The sequence below is a fragment of the Bos indicus x Bos taurus genome, chromosome 8, assembly GCF_003369695.1.
Source record: "Bos indicus x Bos taurus breed Angus x Brahman F1 hybrid chromosome 8, Bos_hybrid_MaternalHap_v2.0, whole genome shotgun sequence".
Taxonomy (NCBI): domain Eukaryota; kingdom Metazoa; phylum Chordata; class Mammalia; order Artiodactyla; family Bovidae; genus Bos; species Bos indicus x Bos taurus.
Window position 1 is genome coordinate 29095698 of NC_040083.1, and position 16534 is coordinate 29112231.

A 16534-nucleotide genomic window follows, 5' to 3' on the forward strand; every position below is an offset into this window, starting at 1 on the left:
CCTGGGTGTTCATTGGAAGGACTGATGCTGAAGCTGAAACTCCAGTACTTTGGCCACCTCATGCGAAGAGTTGACTCATTGGAAAAGACTCTGATGCTGGGAGGGATTGGGGGCAGGAGGAGAAGGGGATGACAGAGGATGAGATGGCTGGATGGCATCACCGACTCAATGGACATGAGTTTGAGTGAACTCAGGGAGTTGGTGATGGACAGGGAGGCCTGGTGTGCTGCGATTCATGGGGTCGCAAAGAGTCGGACATGACTGAGCAACTGAACTGAATCGAACTGAATGATCTCTACTTACCCCACCCCACTGTCATTGCTTTTGTTTCAACCTTCATCTTTTTTGAACTAGAATTCAAAATTATTCTCTGAATCTCTCACATGGTCTCTTAAGAATAGAAGCAATTAACCACATCCTTTGAGGAAAATTATTTGAGGACAAATAAAATTTGGATGGATTTCCCTGGTAGCCGGTAGTAAAGAATCTGCCTGCCAATGCAGGAGACATGGGTTTGATCCCTGGGTCAGGAAGATCCCCTGGAGAAGGAAATGATAACCCACCCCAGTGTTCTTGTTTGGGAAATCCCATGGACAGAGGAGTCTAGTGGGCTGCAGTCCATGGGGTCACAAAGAGTGGAACATAGCTAAGTGGCTAAACAACAAAAACAAATTCATTGATACAGAAGCAATATGTTGAGTAGGATTCATCTAGTTGTTTGCTTGTTGGTTTGTTTTCCCCAACTCTCCCTCTTCTGGTCTTTAGCAGTTTTAGCTTCTCTAGATATGGACCAGCTCTCAGCTATAACATCATCTGCTCCAGGAATCCTTCTCTGATCCTCTTATTCCCATTTTCCCAGGTTTGGCTATCTGGTCCTTTTACATGATCTGATACCAAGTTACTATAACGTGAGGCCATTACTTATTTTATTGGATCAATGGTGAGCTCATTAATGACAGGGATTCTGATATATTTATCTCTGTGTCTTAAGATCTTGGTACCTGCCTCAGAGTAGAACCCCAAGAATTGTATGTTGATTTTAAAACTAACTGATTCTTTCAACTTGTAATGAAACTGGGAGGAAATAAGAAGACCCAACCATTTGGCAGGGACTGGGGAAGAAGTGAGATAGGGAGGTAATAAGTGTAAAGCTTTAGTTTTCAATGTTTTCAGGAATTAGCGTGGTGTATAAAAACAAAACAATTATTTTGTATATGTGTGTGCTGGTAAGAGTTTCTATGTTATAATTATATCATCACTGAAACTCTGATTCTTAAGGAATGCAAATAATTACCTGGTCTGTTTGATGATTGCATCTTCCAATTTGTACAAGTATCTAGTCATGTCCAATAGATAAAAATGTATTTCCAATATTCAACAAAATGTAACTTTCAGCTGTTCAACTACAAGACCAGATGAAATGGTTACTTGATTGGAACTTTTGTGATCAGAAGGTTCCTGGGTCACTGAAGATTAAACTCAAGCCCTGGATTTTTTCAGCCATACTGTTAGAATTCTTCCTTTCAAAGGGGCAGGGACCAAAGATTTTCTCATGTAAATTTCTGGTCAAAGCAGGGAGGAAGTTGCGTAAGCGGAGATGCCCCTTACCTCCTCTCATCCTTCCCATGTGGATAGTCCTACTGAGCAATCTACCTACCCATCAACAAAGTGTTAGCCGGGAGCCCCTCTCTCTTTCCATCTTGGTTATAATGACTGTTGCCAAATAAAGCCTCACTTACTCAATTTGCTTGTGAAAAATATTTTCTTAGATTATTAAGTGTAGAGTTGCTTGTATCAGTATCCAAAATACTCATCAGCAGAAGACTGGTTTAAAAGACTATGGTATATCTATACAATGAAATACCATCAAACCAACCAACCAACCAAGAAAAAGAGCAAATCCATAGGAGTTATTATGTATCTTAATTGCGGTGGTGTCTTCACAGGTATATGTGATTGTCAAAACTCATCAGATTATAGACTTAAATTGAATGCAGTTCATTGTATGTAGAGTAGTCCTCAATAAAGCAGACCATAAAAGGAAAATATTTTCTTCTTTATTCTTCTCAGTAGAGAGCTTTATAAAGCTTACACTTGAGGTCTTAGTCTAGGAGAGCATAATGTTAGCAGTAAAATAGAGAGCCGAACATAAGAATAGAAGAAAGAGAACTAAGAAACTGAAAGAAAGGAAGCAGATGCCACAAAGGCCTGTGTGTGAAGTGGGAGGAAGGAAACGTAATGTGACCAGTGGAGAGAACAGGCAGCTGGGATGGGCATTTATCAGAAGTCAGATTGGAGAGTGGAGTGCACAAAACTAGCATTGGATATAATTCCAGTGCCAGAATTTATTTGGTATAATTGTTCTGCTGTTGTGGGTCGTCTGCTCGGTGGCTCTACGGTGGGGTTAATGGTGACCTCCTCCAAGAGGCTTATGCCACACGCTCTGTGACCCAGGTCTGCTGGAATCAAGATTGCTGGGAGGAATATCAATAACCTCAGATACACAGATGACACTGCCCTTATGGCAGAAAACGAAGAAGAACTAAAGAGCCTCTTAACGAAAGTGAAAGAGGAAGGTGAAAAAGTTGGCTTAAAACTCAACATTCAAAAAACTAAGATCGGGGCATCTGGTCTCATCACTCCATGGCAAATAGATGGGGAAACAATGGAAACAGGGACAGACTTTATTTTATGGGGCTCCAAAATCACTGCAGATGGTGACTGCAGCCATGACATTAGAAGATACTTTGTCCTTGGAAGAAAAGCTATCACCAACCTAGAGAGCATATCAAAAAGCACAGGTATTACTTTGCTGACAAAGCTATGATTTTTCCAGTAGTTATGTATAGATGTGAGAGTTGGACTATAAAGAAACTGAGTGCCCAAGAATTGATGCTTTTGAACTGGTGTTGGAGAAGACTCTTGAGAGTCCCTTGGACAGCAATGAGATCTAACCAGTCAATCCTAAAGGAAATCAGTCCTGAATATTCATTGGAAGGACTGATGCTGAAACTCCAATACCATGGCCTTCTGATGCAAAGAAATAACTCATTTGGAAAGACCCTGATGCTGGGAAAGATTGAAGGCAGGAGAAGAAGGGGACAACAGAGGATTAGATGGTTGGATGGCATCACTGACACAATGGACATGAGTTTGAGCAAGCTCTGGGGGTTGGTGATGTATAGTGAAGCCTGGCCTTCTACAGTCCATGCGGTCACAAAGAGTCAGACACAACTGAGTGAGTGAATTGAATTGAACCGAAGTGATAATTATTGTGGATGAAAAATTGCATTGAAAATCTCAAAGGATCGGCTTCCCAGGTGGTGCTAGTGGTAAAGACTTACCTACCAATACAGGAGACATAGAGATGCAGATTTGATTCCTGGGTCAGGAACATCCCCTGGAGGGGAGGGTGTGGCATCCTCCTCCAGTATTCTTGCCTAGAGAATCCCATGGACAGAGGAGCCTGGAGGGCTATAGTCCATAGGTTCGCAAGGAGTCAGACACGACTGAGGTAACTTAGCTTGCACACACACAATCTCAAAGGAAGATGAAGAAGAAGGAATCAGATAGGAATCAAACCTCAGAGCAGAGAAGGGATCAAAAATCCAGGTCCACAAGAAAGGTAGATACTAGCTGGTGGAGTGTCATATTGTGACGTGTATTCTGAGGGTCAAGGTTAGTCACTGTCATTTTATATACTGATTTATTTCTTTATGTTCTGATTTCCCACCAGTCTGTCTGTGGGTGCTTGTGGCCTTAAGTAGACTGGAGGCATGTGAGGAAGGCAGCAGGCAAGAGCCCAGTGACCGGTATGGACTCTAGTTTTCCACTGTGTGGGAATGGCTATTTAATTAGGTCTTTTTTACAACCAGATTTCAGTAAGAATGAGAACAGTGTATTTCTCTATGGAGTTTGTTAAAATTGGATTTTTTCTCACCCACAGAATACACACAGACAGTAATTATTTGGACATGCATAAATATGTAAAGATACATCAACTTAGGCAATCATAAAGCATGTTGAAAAATGGGCCCACCAAGAATTACTACCGGGGTATAAAAAAGCATTGCTTGTACATTCTTTTTGTACAAAGAGCACACTAGAGAATAAATTTGCATAGAAAATGGTCTCTTTGAATGCACAATAAGTATTGTTTCCTTATTAAATCCAGTTTTTCAATTATGTGGAGCCTCACTGATCCACACCATGACTGGGAGGTCCCATAGAGAATTTCTGAACTTTGTAGATTAGCAAAAAACTGTAATTGGAAAAAAAAAAATTATGACATAGATTCCAGGAAACTAGAGAAATGACTGTCATTGTGTGCCATTATTTTGATAACTGGGTTTAGTTTTTAATTATTGAAGTACTTCATAATGGAGTAGTAAATATGCTATGAAGTGAAGTGAAGTGGCTCAGTCGTGTCCGACTCTTTGCGACCCCATGGACTGTAGCCTACCAGGCTCCTCCATCCCTGGGATTCTCCAGGCAAGAATACTGGAGTGGGTTGCCATTTCCTTCTCCAGGAGATCTTCCCAACCCGGGGATTGAACCCAGGTCTCCCTCATTGCAGGCAGACGCTTTACCATCTGAGCCACCAGGGAAGCTGACTTCTCTGACTTCCCTGGTGGCTCAGACGGTAAAGTGTTTGCAGGAGACCTGGATGCAATCCCTGGGTTGAGAAGATCTCCTGGAGAAGGGGATGGCAACTCACTCCAGTATTCTTGCCTTCCCCCCCACCCCAAAAAAAAGGGGCTCAAAGAAATATGCTATATGCTTTTCTAAAAGTGATGAAGAATGGAGATAGGGAATTGATTTATTGAGCACCTATCATCAGGTACTTTCTGTGATGTCAGATATCTTGTTTGATCCTAACAACACTTCATTGTAGTAGCCATTCTTATTATTCCCAATGGGCAGACAGAAAAACTGAGCCTCAAAGGGGTTAAATGATTTGCCCCAGGCAGCAAAAGCTTGTAGGTGGCTGAGCTGATGTTCCAGTCTTTTTTATATTATAGCAAAAGCTTAAACTATGTTTTAATTTTTGCTTTGTATGTTAATTTTAAAAAGGAATTCTCTTCATTTTCAAATTGGTTCTTGTGAACACCACTTTCTTAGAAAAAATTGGCATTGCTGATCTGTGTTTCAGTGACAATATTAAATAATCAAAACCAGGAGACGAATATTAATGCTTTCATGCGTAAGGCTTTCATGATGCCAAGCAAATGTTCCGTTTCGAGGGAGAGTAATTGCTTTCTTCCAACCAGGCATGGATTATTCTAAAAAAAGAAAAAAAGTGATGATAAAAACTGTTTGGCAAAATCTCCTTGCCCTCCTTGCAAGATCTAAAGCTGTGAATGTTTGATAAAACTCGTAACATCACAAACAGGACATGTAGACTCATTCAGTGAGAAAACGTGATAAAGTGCCTCCTACCTACAAAATACCATGCTAGATGTGGTGGAGCTGATATTATGCCTAATTTATAGATAAGAAAATGGACAATCAAAAAAGTTGAATGACTTGTTCAAGATAGTAATTACCAAGTGGAATACTCAGGACTGTCCATGCACTGGCACATTCCATGTGGACTATACTGTGATCCTCCTCTTGTGGAACTTACAGTCTAGGAGAGACCACTTGTAAACTACAAACTAATAATGCAAGACAATGAAATTATAGTGTTTGTCAAGGGATAATGAAAATTTGAGAAAATGAAATCCAACTGAGAAACTGGAAAACATTTCAAGAAGAACCTTCAAGAGTACGAAAGAATCGAGTTGCTAGAGAAAACAGGAGAAGAGCATTCCAGGGTGAAGAAACAGCATGGTCCAGAGCATAGAGGTGTGTCTGGGAACCAGGACTGGGTCTGCTTTGTGCAAGCAGGGTGCTAGATTAATGTTAAAAGGTAGCAGAAGACAAAGTTAAAAAGTGTGTCCAAACTGTGAAGGGTCTTGAATACCATGCTAGGGAGTTTGAGTAATTCTATCCTTCCTGGGTGGTTGTTTAAGATTTCCTTTTTACTTTCTTGTTTTAAAATTTTTTTACTGAAGTATAGTTAAAGTGTTGTTTTAATTTCAGGTATACAGCAAGTGATTCAGTTACACATATTTATGTATATATATTCTTTTTCAGGGGCTTCCCAGGTGGCTCAGGGGTAAAGAATCCACCTGCCCATGCATAAGATACAGGAGACGTGGGTTCAGTCCCTGGGTTGGGAAGACCCCTTCGTGGAGGAAATGGCAAACCACTCCAGTATCCTTGCTGGGAGAAACCTGTGGACAGGGGAGTCTGGCAGGCTATAGTCCATAGGGTCACACACAGTCAGATATGACTGAGCACAACATGTATTCTTTTTCAGATTCTTTTCCTGGATAGATTAAAAACTACTGAGAATAGTTCCCGGTGCTATACAGTAGGTTCTTGGTGGTTATCTATTTTACATATAGTAGTGTATATATGTTCATCCCAGCCTCCTAATTTATCCCTCCCTCGCCTTTCCCCTTTGGTAACCACATATTTGTTTTATATGTCTGTGGGTCTATTTCTGTTTTGTAGATAACTTCATTTGTATCTTTTTTTAGATCTTTAAGGACGTGAATAACCTGATTTTGCTTGTGTTTTTTTAAAGATAAGACTAGAGGTATGGAAAGTCAAGATTCGTTATTGAAATTAGGGCTGATGGAAAGCTGTTACGATGATACAAGGAAGAAATTATGCAAGCTGGAGCAAGATCAGGAATAGTGCGGCTGACAGCTGGGGAGGAGGATGTGGTTACTGTTTCGAGAAATTTCTAAATACAAACTCTAGGACTTAGTGATGTGTTCTGTGTGGGTAGAAAAAGAGGAACCAAAAGTTATGTCAAGGTTTCAAGGAATTATGACAGAGTGGAAGGAGGAAGAGAAAGAGCAGGCTGTTGGTAAAGAGAGATGTAAAAGTAAAACCTGATGCTTTCAAACTGTGGTGCTGGAGGAGACTCTTGAGAGTCCCTTGGTCTGCAAGGAGATCAAACCAGTGAATCCTAAAGGACATCAACCCTGAATATTTATTGGAAGGTCTGTTACTGAAGTTGAAGGCCCACTACTTTGGCCACCTGATAAGAACTGACTCATTGGAAAAGACCCTGATTCTGGGAAAGACTGAAGGCAAAAGGAAAAGAGGGTGGCATAGGATGAGATGGTTAGATGGCATCACAGACTCAGTGGACATGAATCTGAGCAAATTCCTGGAGACAGTGGAGGATAGAGGAGCCTGGCATGCTATAGTCATTGGGGTCACAAAGAGTTAGAAAAGACAGTGGCTGAACAGCAACAACAAAAAATAAAACCAGGAATGTATTTTGTGCATTGTATGCCCATTTGATAGTACTCAGGACTGCATTAAATGTAATTGTGATAATTGTATTCTTAAGATACAGTGAAACATGGATGGAGAATGATCCATTTTTAGCTCATGCTCTTAATAGCTCCTGAACTTTTTCACTGGAAGTGTATTATAAAATTTTTGAAAATCACAGTTGATCGGATGATAGTGGAGTGTCTTTTTTCTGGTGTCCTTTTGGTATTTCAAATTAATGATACAGATAATTTCTCTCCAGGTGGTGACAATCCATGTCACTCCAGTAAATGACCAGCTTCCAAAAGAGGCTCCTGGAGTTTCTCGGCATTTAGTTGTCAAGGAAACGGAGGTGGCCTACATCACTAAGAAACATCTACATTTTATAGATACAGAATCACAAGACAGGGAGCTGCTCTATACAATAACCACTCCTCCATTTTTCTCCTCCAGCCGCAGGTATCTCTATGAAAAGTCATCACTTGGGTTATTAGTTGAAAGTTGTGTTCTAGGATTGAGTTGAAAGTGTCACTGTGTAGTCTTTAGTTCACTTGCTTTGTTAGTCAGACATGAACTTATATTCAGTTCAGCATTAATTCTAATCTCAAACTTGTCTCTGCCTTCTTCAAAGGCTGTGTTAATAGGTAAATGGCCTGCAACTTGTAGTGTCTTTAGCTTAAGTAGGCTGAAAACAGTCTTTAATCCCTTTTTCTAAAGAGAATGCTTTTTTCTTTTAGGTACAATTTACTGAGTCTTCATAGCTTTATTTTTAGATATCTCAGGCTACAAAAATGGTCATATTCTATGATTCCAATCCAGAAAGTGCCATGAATATACCTTAGGCTTTAATTATGTACTAAATGATAGTGAGTAAATGTTTTTAGGATGAGTATCTAACAGCATTTCATTGTAGTTAGATTCCCTTTCATCATGTCAGAGCAGAAATTTTGTACATACTTTTTATAGTTAGGATGAGAATGGCATTCATGATACTAGACTTAAGGCTAGTAAGTCTTAAGTCCCTGCCCCTGATATAAAGAGAGAATATAAAGATGGAACATTTGATTTCTTCTGACATGAGCACTTTTAGCTTTAGAAAATGTGGCTGCAGGCTAATGTGTGACTTAATTTTTACCTGGAAAATTAGCTGATGTGTTCTCTTGTATTTTTCTTTAGACACTTAGATGCTGGGAAATTGTTCATGGTGGACAGCATACCAAGGCTAACCAAGACTCCTGCAGCTCCAGGGTTAAAGTATTTCACTCAGGTATGATGCTATGCTCAAATGTTGACAAACACAGGAAAGTGTCCTCTGAGAAGGTCTGGTGCTCCTAGCATTTTTCTTGAGGATTTTGGCCTTTGACATCCGTCACAAGCAACAAATACCTGATGTCTATATTCTTTCTGCTTGCACATTCCCATTAAGCAAGTGACATGTATTTGAAAATGCTTGATCCAGTTGAATATGTTTGTATAATAAAATCTCATTATAATTCAATAAAGCCTTTTGCATCAACTTAGGTTCCTGGTTTAGGGCTCTGATATAGGGACCTGATGCATATGTTTTCATTCTATCAATTTCAGTTCATCTAATAACCTACATGTTAGTTTCCTAGGGCTGCTATGGCAAAGACCACAGACTAGGTGGCTTTAAAGGACTGAGATGTATAGTCTTACAGTTCTGGAGGCGAGAAGTCTGAAGTCAGGGTGTCAGCAGGGATACCATCCTCCAAAACCTTGTTCATGGGTGGGGTGGGAGTGTCTTCCCTTTTCTCTTCCCAGCAACTAGTGGTTTGCTGGGAATCTTACATTCCTTGGCTTGTAGATGATCACTCCACTCTCTGCTTCTGTCACCCCGTGGCTGTCTTCTCCCTTGTCTCTTCTTATGAGGACACAAGTTATGTAGGATTAAGGGCCACTTTATTCCAGTACAGCCTTATCTTAACTAATTGTATGGGGGACATAATTCAACCCATAACATACTGCTTTCCAAAATCCTTCCTTAACCTTCTCCCTACTCCTATGATTCTATATTCTGAAGACCTGAGTGGGGTGACAGTAATAATGAGTGCTTAGGCAGCAGCTACGCCTCAGGTTCAAGATTCAATATGTTTAAGGTTTAAGGTTCAATATGTTGAATCTCACTGCAGTTTTTGTTCAGTCTCTAAATCATGTCTAACTCTTTGTGACCCCATGGTAGTTAGAAGTGGGAAATGAATATGCCAACCCTCATGATGAGTTCTATTATTTTATTACCTTATTTATTTTATAGATAAGGAAACAGGGGCCTCATAACTTTATTTATTTAATTATTTACTCTTGGCTGTGCTGGAACTTCGTGGCTGCACAGGCTTTTCTCTATTTGTGGTGAGCAGGGGCTGCTCTCTACTTGGGGTGCATAGGCTTCTCATTGCAGTGGCTTCTTTTGTGGAGCTCGGGCTCCAGGGTGCGTGGGCCTCAGAAGTTTAAATAGCTTGATCAATATCACACAGCTCCTTCATGGTGGAATAGGGCTGGAATTCAAGGTTCCTGTCTTTTATAGAGTTGGCTGACTTTAAGCCCTTGCCATAGTTTCTTAATTTCTTTGTTCTTTTTCCTCCCATTTTTAGAAAACGTGATTTGTAAGATAGAGCTTTGTATTGATGATGGGAGTGTTTGCAATGTTCCATATTAAGTTAACCCGATGGGTCTCTTAGCCCCAGGTCTTTAAATGTCTCTGATCCTGGCAGTTGGTACCCACATGTCTGTCTTGATTTGCTTTGCAGCACGCTGTGAACCATATGAAAGTGGCCTACATGCCACCCATGCAAGATGTAGGTCCGCATCCAAGACACGTCCAGTTTGCCTTTTCCGTCAGTAACCAGCACGGTGGGACGCTATATGGGATCTGCTTTAACATCACGATTCTTCCGGTGGACAATCAGGCCCCAAAGGTAGATATCGTGGTTGATATGAAGGATGAAGAGGAGGGAGGACCTAAGGAGAAAAAGATTTTTAAAGACTTACTCGAAATGCTCACTTCTCTTTAGGCTGTTTCCAAGGACTTTTCTATTTTCCAACTACAGTGTAGGGAATACAAGCGTGGGGAGGGGAGTTGTTCACCTCCTATGGGACTTTCTATCTAAAAGGTGAGATTTTCCAGTTGCTTTATTTGGCATGAAAATCATTTGGCATGATTTTCAAAGTTTTATTAAAATCTCTTTCATCCCCTTTCCTTTATACTGAGTTTCACGTGTTGATCAGGGGAAGGAGATTAAATTAGGAGTCTCTTAGCAACCAGAGAGGCTTATTTGCTCTCCCCACAGACTAGCTATGCTGCTCTGTCATCTAAATAAGCGCTTTAATTTTCCAAAATGAATTAAGATGGACCCTTGCATCCTATCCTGTTCCACTCCCTCATGTTTGTTGGGTCTCTCATTAAAACCAGACCACAAAGGCGATGCTACCTTGCACATTCTATCTTCAGGGCTAGGATTCATCATGAGAGTTTGTTCCTCACCTGCCCCCGCCCCATCAGAGTGCTAGGGTTAATGAGTGTGGCTATTCCTAGGATTGTTTTTCTTCCCTCATAAGTGGAAAGACAAAGTGTGATTACCCATTCGTTAGGAACCACCAGGGACTAGAACCCACCCATGTCACATCCCTAAGGAGAGAGGCCACCTTCTCAGGCCCCCACCTGAAATGAAACCAGGAAAGCCTGGATGCTCCCTTTCCTGTGCTCTCCCCATCATCTCTGCACCTGCCCGAAGTTGTGGGGCAGAAGTCTCATGCTGAGGGACTGAGGCACTTATCCAACCTGCACAACTGTTCTGATGAGTCTAAATGATACTTGAAAATAATGAATTGCCCAAATTTCTGTTAGCTGCTGAATGGATAGATGAAATGTGGCAATCCATACACTGGAATATCAATCCTCAACGTAAAGGAATAAAGTACTAATATGTGCTACCAATTGGTTGAACTTGGAAAACATTATTTCCAAGATAAATACCCAGTCACAGAAGACCACATATTGTACAAATCCATTTATATGAAAGATCCAGGATAGGCAAGTCTATAGGAAAACAAAGTAGATTAGTGGTTGCTTAGGACTGCATGGGGGCTTTCCAGGTAGCTCAGCTGGTAAAGAATCCACCTGTAACGCAAGAGACCCTGGCTCGATTCCTGGGTTGGTAAGTTCCCCTGGAGAAGGAATAGGCTACCCACTCCAGTATTCTTGGGTTTTCCTGGTGGCTCAGATGGTGAAAAATCTGCCTATAATTTGGGAGACCTGTGTTTGATCCCTGGGTTGGGAAGATTCCCTGGAGGAGGGCATGACAACCCACTCTACCATTCTTGCCTGGAGAATCCCATGGGCAGAGACACAGCACAGCATAGGAGAAGGTGGGGAGATGGGAGGGTGGGAGCGGGAAGGATTGTGGGGAAATAGGGAGTAATTGCTAATAAAGACAGGGTATTTGTTTTTGTGTGTGAAAAATATTCTAAACTTGATAATAATGGTTACATAACTTTGAATATGTGAAAATACTAAAAGACATTGTCTTTTACACCTTCAAGGGGTAAATTGTATGGTGTGTGAATTATCTCGATAAAATCATTCTGTGTTTGTTTCTGGATTTCTGACTTCTGTAGCTTACCCCACCCCTACTCTGCAGCAGCTGGACAGGGCATGTTCCCCAGTCACCAAAGTATCCATCCAGCTCAGGACACTCATTTACCTCACCGGCCTGACCCCTCAGGCCTCTGAGCTTGCAAGTTTTGGTAGAAGATGGCCCCCCAAGAGGTCACACGAAATAATCTAAACTGGATTCTTTGTCTCCTTCCCTGCTGGGGACCAGATCATGTTCCATGTTGAAAATACAGTTTTGAATGTCTGTGAATTTGATTAGACATTATTCAGATCATCCTTTTCTGTGTATGAAACGCATGCACTGAAATAGCACAGCATCCAAAGAAGCTACTGTGTTTTCCAGAACAATCACAGAGAAGTTGTTTTTTTATGTAAAATATCCAAACCTCTTGCTAGAGAAAGATGATCCGTTGGGAGGAGGGGGGAAACCAACAGAAAGAGTGAAGTGAATAGTTACCTCTGTCATTTGAAGGTAAATGGAATTGTTATGAGGACTTGGGACTCAAGAGGCATAGGGGCTTCTGTATTTTTTCTACAGTGTATGAGACAAATGAAATAGTACCACAGTAACTGAGAATAATAAAATAAAAGTCAAATTAAATGAGTCTCCTCCTTGAAAATAGTCGTGGGAGCTGTTCCCTGATGTTAAAAATCCACAGACCGCTAGGTTGAGTGAAACCATGAGAGAATCTTGATGCCATACTGACCTGAAGTTCCAAAAACCTAAACACTGGGTTAAGGAAGGGACTGGAAGGTGAATGATGAAAAAGTGAGAGTAAGTTAGCCTTATGCTTTTAGTCTTCTAAAGTTGTTCTAAAACCATATGTATTTAAAAATCACTGAATGAGGCAAAGTATATTCCTTGAAATTTAGCATCTTGGGATCTTAATTGGTGTAACTCAGGACAAAACTAGGCTGGCACACATGAACCATGTTTCAGTGATAATAATCCTCTTTAAATGTGAGCTCCCTTTATTTCTTTCTCCTGCTGCTGCTGCTGCTTCTGTCGCTTCAGTCGTGTCTGATTCTGTGCGACCCCATAGACGGCAGCCCACCAGGCTCCCCCATCCCTGGGATTCTCCAGGCAAGAACACTGGAGTGGGTTGCCATTTCCTTCTCCAATGCATGAAAGTGAAAAGTGAAAGTGAAGTCACTCAGTTGTGCCTGACTCTTAGCGACCCCATGGACTGGAGCCTACCAGGCTCCTCCATCCATGGGATTTTCCAGGCAAGAGTACTGGAGTGGGGTGCCATTGCCTTCTCCGATTTCTTTCTCCTACAATCAGTGAAAATATAGGTGTGGCAAATGAGAATAAGACTCTTGGGAAAGGTGGGAGTGCGTGGTTGTAGGGAGAAAAGGCACTTACTTTATGTTTTGCTTTGCTGAAAGAAGTTCGTCTGTTAAAGAATACAAGGCAGCCGTCCCAGGGAGCTTGGTATCATCATTTCTATGACCCAAGGGCTGCCCTTGGGGTAGCTGTGGGTGGCTGGGAGGATGGAGCAGGGTTGTACATGGACGCTGTGATTTCCTGCTCACTTCCCTTTCCTCTGCCCATTTCCTGCCCCCTCACTCCCAACCCCCTTTTCGAGATCTCTCCTTGGGGAAACCTCTCCTTTCTAGGCGTGGCAGCTGCTCTGAAGAGAGTGCTGCTTCCCTGGAGAACATTGTGTCCTCACATTAGCAGAGCAGTCATCCCAGACTGTTCGTGAGGAGCCTTCAAAGCCCATGACTTGTAGCCCAGCTGTATCAACTTGTTTTTGATTCTGTGTAGTAATACAAATTTGAGAAAATAGTAGGTTAAATAAAGTTAACAGATTTTCCTACTCTAGGATCTCAGAGCATGAATATGATTATGAGTCTTATAAACCTCCAAGGTGAAGATATTATATTAATATGTGACTCTTTTCAGGTTGTGTTTGACCATGGAACACTTCTTGCCAATGCCCAAAGTAATGATAAATATCCCCAGTTGTTCAAATTTGCTTTTTACTTTCAAATGAATTTTTATTGAGCAGTGGGTTTTTTCTATTATAGAAAATTATCTTTATGGCTTTAATATTTAAGTCTAATGTTTGAATGAATCTATTTCCTGTGAATTCTTCAGTTTCCAGTCTTCAGTTTTCCTGTTCGACTCCCATCTCTAAAATGCTCACTACCCTAACGCTTAAATGCTCCAATCAGTTACTTAAGTCTTTAAGAATTTTTAGGGTGTAAGAAAACATGGATTCTTTCCCTCAGGAAATTTAATATAGGTTTTGTTCATTTTGTAAATTAAGGTACATATGTGCCAAGCAATGATAGATATGGACATGATGAGAGATGTTATTTTCTTAGTTTAGATACATAGTTTAGATATCATACACTGATGATAAATCTGATTGCTGCTGATAGATCTGATTGCTCAGATCTATTCAGGATCTGAGATCAATGAAATGTAGATGCTTTCAGGTTTCTAGATCCGCCTTGTTTCTTTGTGTCCATCAATGTTTAGAACTGAAAGCATTTAGCAAAAAATATTTTTTAGCCAAGATGTTCATCTATGAGTTTGTCCCCTTTAGAACATTCTTGAAAGTTGGATTGATGTGTAAAGACGATGCTAGAAGTTGTCTGTTGCTTTCATGAGTTCTGTTTTCAGGTACATCTCGTGAACAAGGCTTTAAATGTTTCCTCCTTCTTTCTAGGTGTTTACCAAACCTCTGAGAGTGGCTGAGGGAGGTCAATGTGTCATCAGCACACAGCATGTCCTGGTTTCTGACGAGGACACCAAACTGGACAACATCTACCTCTCCTTGCAGAGTCCACCTCAGCATGGAATGGTGGAGCTAAATGGATTCCCTCTAAACAAAGGGACCACGTTTCCTTGGGGAGACCTCCAGGCCTTAAAACTTAGGTTAGAACATTTCCTGGATTCTTTGTTTTATATGCTTTGGCTCCCATTTGAATCAATTGTGAGGCAGTGTAAGAAGTTTATTCAATTCTTGCAGGAGTAGCAACACGCCACCTAATACACTCAAGGGGCAGTTGAACATTAGAAATAACAACCCTATAGTTTTCCTTCCAGACATTTTCTTCCCCTCCGGCTTGCTGTACTGATGGGAATGATATTATGAATATTTGAACAGCAAAAATTGAGTTGCCATGAATATTAATTTTGCTGCAACAGCACATATCACAAAGGGTAGCAGTCAAACTAGATGAATTGAGTCTGAGCTAATCTATAAGGCTAATCTACATAATTGAATTTGGCTTTCAGAAAACCCAACTTCATAACCCTGGAAATTCTGGGATAGAATTCTGTTGATTGATGTCTTTAGTGTGACTTTTTAATCCATTCTACTGGGGAGGTGATTTGCAGGCAAATAAGTAGGGTAGATTAGGCAGGACACAGACTAGTGCTTGGGCCTCTTATTGTCAGGGATGGAGTAATCCCTGCTTCATAGTTCTGTAGTGGGCCTATAGTATTAATAGTTCCCGTCACCTTGAGGATGTTCCTTTCCTCTGCCTAATGTCATTATGTAAGACACTTAAAAAAGAAAAAAATCTAGTAAAACTCTTTCTCTGCAAAATAATGCAAGATACTCAAACGCAGTTGTCAGGTAGACAGACATACTGGTTAATTTCTTACTTGTACAAATTCAAGTTGCAAACTAGAATTTTGGTCTTTTTGATAAAGTATAGGCCTCAAATGCTTAGTTTTGCATTTGGAAATTGACAAAGAAGGGGGATTTGTGTACAGGAAGAGCATTTTCATCCAGAAGTTTAGTAACACTGTTTTATTTACAGCTTCCAATATCTTAAGCTCTTTTCACTACTCTTATTTTCATTAAAATTTTCTCTCCCCGCCACCCCAAGATCTCAGCTCTTTCCTACCCATTAGAAAGAGAGCTCTGTTTAGGTAATTCTTTCTAGGGAATGAATGATGGATAGAAAAAAGGTACCAATTTTGCCAGCACATAGTTCAAGCATTCTTGAGCTATAGTTCAAGCATTCTTCTGCTGCTGCTGCTAAGTCGCTTCAGTCGTGTCCAACTCTGTGCGACCCCATAGACGGCAGCCCACCAGGCTCCCCGTCCCTGGGATTCTCCAGGCAAGAATACTGGAGTGGGTTGCCATTGCCTTCTCCATGGCTTGCAATTATGTCTTGTTCATTAAACTTCACAGCAACCAAACCTGATAAGGTAGATGGTTCTGTTCTCATATTAGAGTTGAGTTAACTAAGGCATAAAGAGGTTAACTAAGGTCACTTAGCAAGTTTGTGGAAGAGTCTGGTTTTAAAAGAAGTTCTGTTTGATTCCATTGCCGTACTTTGGAATGTGTACTCCTAGACCTATTTGGCCCTTTTAAGGATAATAGCATGGTTAAATTTATTTGAATTAGCACATTATCACATGTCAGTCTACTTTTGATCAGGGAGTGTGACAAAACAAAGCATAGGAGGCAGTGTTGGGAGGGAAACTGGAGGTTGGAGGTGGGCTTTCTCCACCACTGGAACTGAATCCCTAACTGGTGCATGAATGAGTCAGTATCAAACATTTGGCTCAGTTCAACAATTATTTAAAACTTACAG

The 16534-nt window shown here is 40.9% G+C and overlaps 1 protein-coding gene across 5 annotated transcripts in view; it reads left to right on the top strand.

Annotated features, from left to right (window-relative positions):
• FREM1 (FRAS1 related extracellular matrix 1) overlaps positions 1-16534 on the top strand; it is a 179586-nt gene that overhangs the window by 71888 nt on the left and 91164 nt on the right. For all 5 annotated transcript variants that reach the window (XM_027549211.1, XM_027549207.1, XM_027549209.1 and 2 more), the window contains 4 exons: positions 7601-7797; positions 8515-8605; positions 10104-10271; positions 14650-14858. In XM_027549211.1, the coding sequence (XP_027405012.1) occupies positions 7601-7797; positions 8515-8605; positions 10104-10271; positions 14650-14858 (665 nt within the window). The remainder of the gene's footprint in view (positions 1-7600; positions 7798-8514; positions 8606-10103; positions 10272-14649; positions 14859-16534) is intronic.